The sequence below is a fragment of the Mustela nigripes genome, chromosome 1, assembly GCF_022355385.1.
Source record: "Mustela nigripes isolate SB6536 chromosome 1, MUSNIG.SB6536, whole genome shotgun sequence".
Taxonomy (NCBI): Eukaryota; Metazoa; Chordata; class Mammalia; order Carnivora; family Mustelidae; genus Mustela; species Mustela nigripes.
In genome coordinates, this window is record NC_081557.1 from 45,018,631 (window position 1) to 45,024,354 (window position 5,724).

General features: G+C 35.6%; 1 protein-coding gene across 1 annotated transcript; it reads left to right on the forward strand.

The window, feature by feature from the left end:
* Positions 1 to 296: 296 nt before the first annotated feature.
* Positions 297 to 1,259, forward strand: LOC132011308 (olfactory receptor 52N1). The gene has a single exon (XM_059389689.1). It carries the CDS (start codon positions 297 to 299, stop codon positions 1,257 to 1,259), a length of 963 nt encoding a protein of 320 aa, XP_059245672.1.
* Positions 1,260 to 5,724: the final 4,465 nt, after the last annotated feature.

The following is a 5,724-nucleotide window of genomic DNA, read 5'->3' on the forward strand; positions in this document are numbered from 1 at the left end:
AATTAGCCATTATAAAGAAAGAAAATCCTGCTGGTCAGTTACTCTTTGAGCCTTCTCCTCCTCCTCCTTCTTCCTCTCCTCCTCCCCACCCTCCTCCTCCTCCTCCTCTTCCTCCCGCTCTTCCTCCTCCTCCTCCTTCTCTTCCTCCTCCTTCTTTCTCCTTCTCTTCCTCCTCCTCTTCTCCTCCTCCTCCTCCTTCTTCTCCTCCTCCTCTCCCCTTCTTCCTTCTCCCTTTTTCTTTTTCTGCTTACAGAACAATTCTATAACTGCTGTACCATGAACTTCCAACAGGTGTTATGTCATTCATAAATGGCACCAGTCTAACTCCAGCTTCATTCATCTTAAATGGCATCCCTGGGCTGGAAGAAGTGCATCTGTGGATCTCCTTCCCACTGTGCACCATGTACAGCATTGCCATTACAGGGAACTTTGGCCTTATGTACCTCATTTACTCTGAAGAAGCTTTACACAGACCTATGTACATCTTCCTAGCCCTTCTTTCCTTCACAGATGTGCTTATGTGCACCAGCACTCTTCCCAACACCCTCTGCATATTGTGGTTCAGCCTCAAGGAGATTGACTTTAAGGCTTGCCTGGCCCAGATGTTCTTTGTGCATACATTCACAGGGATGGAGTCTGGGGTGCTCATGCTTATGGCACTGGACCGCTATGTGGCCATCTGCTACCCCCTGCGCTATACTACTATCCTCACTAATGAAGTCATTGCCAAGGCTGGACTCCTCACTTTTCTTAGAGGTGTAGTACTTGTTATCCCTTTCACTTTCCTCACCAGGCGCCTGCCATACTGCAGGGGCAATGTCATACCTCACACCTACTGTGACCACATGTCTGTGGCCAAGATATCCTGTGGAAATGTTAGGATCAATGCTATCTATGGTTTGATGGTTGCCCTACTGATTGGGGGCTTTGATATCTTGTGCATCACAATCTCCTACACCATGATCCTTCGAGCAGTTGTGAGTCTCTCTTCAGCAGATGCACAGCAGAAGGCCTTCAGCACATGTACTGCCCACATCTGTGCCATTGTCATCACCTATGTTCCAGCCTTTTTCACGTTCTTTACTCACCGGTTTGGGGGACACACTATTCCTCCACACATACACATTATTATGGCTAATCTGTATCTGCTGATGCCTCCCACAATGAACCCTATTGTGTATGGGGTGAAAACTAAGCAGATACAAAAAAGTGTCATTAGATTCTTGCTTAAGGGAAAAGAAAATTCTCATAAAATTTAAGTAGAGTTTTCTGAGACGTTAGAATTCTCTTAGCCAGGTTGAGATCAGCAAGACTGTAGGGAACTCTCCAAATGAAAGCAGGTATCTGGCCACAGGAAAGTTCCATGGGACTTTAATTCTTCTACCTCTCTTTAATGGGTATCACAATGCCCATTAGGCAGAGACTTTCTCTCCTGAAATCCCATGTTCTTCAAAGACTTTTTTTTGAATGAGCACACAGGGAGAGCAGCAGAGGGAGAGTCAGAAGTAGGCTCTCTGCTGAGCAGGGAACCTGATACCAGACGTGATCACCAGACCCTGTGATAATGACCCCAGCTGAAGGGAGATGCTTAACTGACTGAGCTACCCAGGTGCCCCTTCTTCAAATAGGGGACAGTTGTTGGATCACTAGGACTAGAGTTGAACTTTCTAAAAAAATTTAAATCTCTGGCAAACATGAGCCATGTTCTTCAATATCTGTGCTAGTTTATTTATCATAACGTTTTCTTCACCATTTGTAGTTCATTCTTCTTTCCCAAGTTATTTTTTCATGCTTTATTTCCCAAGTTTGTCAACTGTATATCTAGCAGTGCATACATATGTTCATTAGAAAACTTCTAAATGATGTTAAGTTGCAGCATATTCATAATACCCAGAACGTATATCCTTCAATATCCAAGCTGAATAAATAAATAATTATGGTCTATTTCAAATACAATGTTGAGTGAAAAAGACAAAATAATATGTGTAGTGTGATTTCATTTAGATGCAGTTCACAAGCAGACAAAAACTAATTTTTGGTGTTAGAAATGAGGATGGTGTTTAACTTTGGGAATGAAAGCCCAGATAATGATTGGACAGGGTATGAGGAATGCTTCTGAGGAGCTGCCAAGGATTTAGTTCTTGACCTGAATGGTAATTACAAAGTGTCCACTTGGTGATATTTAATGAGGCTGTACACTTACGATGTGTGCTCTTTTTTGCATGCATATTATAGTTCAATAAAATATTTATTTAAAATAATATGTCTTGAGGATGCTCTCTGATTTCTCTGAATTGTGAAACATTTTCTTCCTTTCCTCCTGTTCTTTCTGCCCATGGCTTACAAGTATATATATTTAACTTCTTTCCATGGTATGCTAAATTTAGTATCAATAATATGTATATGTGTACAAATTATGATCAAATAATCCAGACAAGATAATCATTAAAAAAAAAATCAAAACTTCCATCTTGAAAATCTCTTCCATCTAGTTCCTTTCCAGAGATAACCTCTTAAAAATATTGTGTGTGTATGTGTATGGATTTTTTCTTCTCTTTGGTGATTTCTTCTTTTACTACAAGTTATATTTGAACTTTAATTTGACTACAAACTCCCCTTTTATAGACAATGGGGATTGTAACTCAGTTGCAGTATCTGTCACCTGTGTGATTTATATATACATATGTGTGTGTGTGATTTATGTATGTGTGTGTGCCTATAGTGTATACATGTATCTACATTTTATATATATATATATATATAATCTACATATATAGATATGTGTGTCTACAGTTTCCTTATCTCCCTACTACTTCCAACCTCAATGTTAATCAGATATATTTTTAACTTCCTGCTCTTTTTAAAATTTTATTTATTAGAGAGACAGAGAGAGAGAGAGCGCACAAACAGGGGTAGCAACAGAGAGGGAGAAATAGGCTCCTTGTTGAGCAGGGAGATCGAAGTGGGGCTCAATCATAGGACCCTGGCATCATGACCTTTGCTGAAGGCAGACACTGAACATACTGAGCCTTCCAGGCACCCCTTTAATTTCCTATACTTAAGATTATTATCACTAGCTATGAGTCTAGAAATCTTCCTAGATTTGTTTATCATTTCATTGCAATAGCTGAAAACTAATAAACAGTATTTGAACTATTATAGTTATACAAATATTGATACGATTATTGGGTATGAATGTATACTACTTTACAAACAGGTCAGGATTATATTGTTTTCTGTATCTGTTCAATGTCACCATCTTTATTATTTTTGCAGGAGAACATTTCCAATATCAATACTTTCTAGAGATATCTGATAATATATTTCACCCATAAAACAATGAATGGTTTTCTATGGAAAAGAGACAAGCAGAGAATTAGAAAATGACTTATAATAGAAAAGAATTACTGATGGAAAAAATACATAAGGAAAGGAAAATAAAGTTACAAAAATCTCACAGAAAGAGAAAAAAGGTAAGGCAATATAAAATATGAAAGGAAAATAAAGAAATATGGAATTTCTTTCCAGGACGGCAGAAGTCTTACTTTTAAGATTTACATTAAAAGTGAAAACTGTTGAGGCAAAGAGAATTTTTCCAAATATCTACAAAATAATATTTTCTATAACAAAATTAAAAATTTGTATTTTAAGAAGTAATCAAGATATACCAAAATATCTAGAAAATTTGTAAAAGAGTCAAACCTAAACATGCTACTGTCAAAGAAGAAAAGATAATGAAAAAAATCCTTAAAAATTTCAGGTGGAAAATAAACATTAAAATACCAAAAATTTCAATTCATATTTCCATAATTGAAAAGGATCCCTACTAATAAATATTGATGCTGGAGGATCATAGAGCAATTTTCTTTTTATGAAAAGAAGTAATTATTAGACTGTAATCATGTTCTCAATATAATAGTCAATCAAATATGTGAATGATAAAGTTACTTTAGATATGCAAAAAATGAAGAAAGATGATCTACATAACAGCTTTTCTTAGATATTTGATGATGAGGTCCAGCAAAATGACAGAATAAACCAGAAGTTGCTAATACATGGAATTCAGACATTAGTGGTTTCAATCTAGGAAAGGAATAAAAGAATTTCCACCACTCTGAATAAAGAAGATTGAAGATGAGAATAATGTCTTGTAGATCAGCTTTCAACAATTATCCTTGTGTTCATTCAATTTGTTCTGATTATATTAGTAGAAACTTCCACATTCATACACATTCTTTCTCTCTCCCTTCCTCCCTCTCTCCATATCAAGATTAAGTATAATTTACTTAGACACTACTAGGAGTTAATTTATTCTGGATGCTTTACATGCATATCTCTGATTTTTGAATCAATTCTGTAGATAGTCATTATTCACTGCATTTTATTTTTAAGGAGACTGAAATTTGGATGGGTTCTTTAATTTTTCATAGGCTACAAAGATTTTAGGTAGAGATATGGGATTTGAACCTAGAAAACTCGTGTTATTTCTTTTTTAAATTGTATTTCATTGAGGTAAAAATATTTCACATGAAATTTATCCTCTTAAAACATTTTAAGTGTATAATACATTTTGTTTATTGTACATACAATGTTGTACAACAGATCTCTAGCCCTTATTCATCTCACTTAACTGAAAGTTTATGATGGCTGTTTAGTAATTTTTCCCTCTCCCCTGTCTTGGGAAACAAACTTCTCCTCTTTATTTTTATGAATTTGACTATTTCAGATACCTCATCTATATGGAATCATGAAGCATTTGTTCTGTGACCAACATTTTTCACTCAGCATAGTATCTTCATGGTTATCCATGTTGTGCATATTGCAAAATGTGCTTCCTTAAGGTTGCACTGTATTCCATTATACATATATACCACATTTTTTTTTTATTCAACTGTCAATGGACATTTACGTTGTTTCCACATTTTGGTTATGATGAATAATGATGAATAATGATCTCTTTGAGATCCTTATTTCAGTTCTATTGGATAAATCAGAAGCAGGGTTGCTGTATCTTATGGTGGTTCTATTTAAAAATGTTTTAGGAATGTCCATATTCTTTTCCATAGTTGCTGAAATATTTCACATTCCTAGCAACAGTGCACAAATGTCCCAATATCTCTACATTCTTGCCAAGACTTTTTGTCTCTTGTTTCTTCAATAACAGCAATCCTGATAGATATCAGGTGACATGTCATTGTGGTTTATATTTGCATTTCCCTTATCATCTGATGATTAGTGATGTTGAGCATCTTTTCATATACTTGTTAGCCATTTGTATCTGCTCTTTGAAGAGGCATCTATTAAAGACCTCAGCCCATTTTCTAACTTTCTGCTCAAATTGAGTTGTAGGAGTTCCTTATTCATTTTGTATATTATCTTATGGTTTGCATGTATCCTCTCCCATCCTGCAGGTTACCTTTTTGCTCTGTTGAGTCATTCTTTCATTCATTAACACCATTCCATGTTACATCTTCCAAAGATGGAATCTTATTTCTTCCAATGGTTGAAAACTTTTATCCATCCCTAGTCACTTCCTTTTCCTACTTTTCTTAAATATATGTTACTATTGTATCTTCTTGAAATTTAATAGGAATGCCAGAAGGACAACAGAAGTCTCTTCTGTATTATCACATAACCACATCTTTTTTTTTTATCTTCAGCATAACAGTATTCATTATTTTTACACCACACCATGGAATCTGTGCCCTCTCTAATACCCACCAC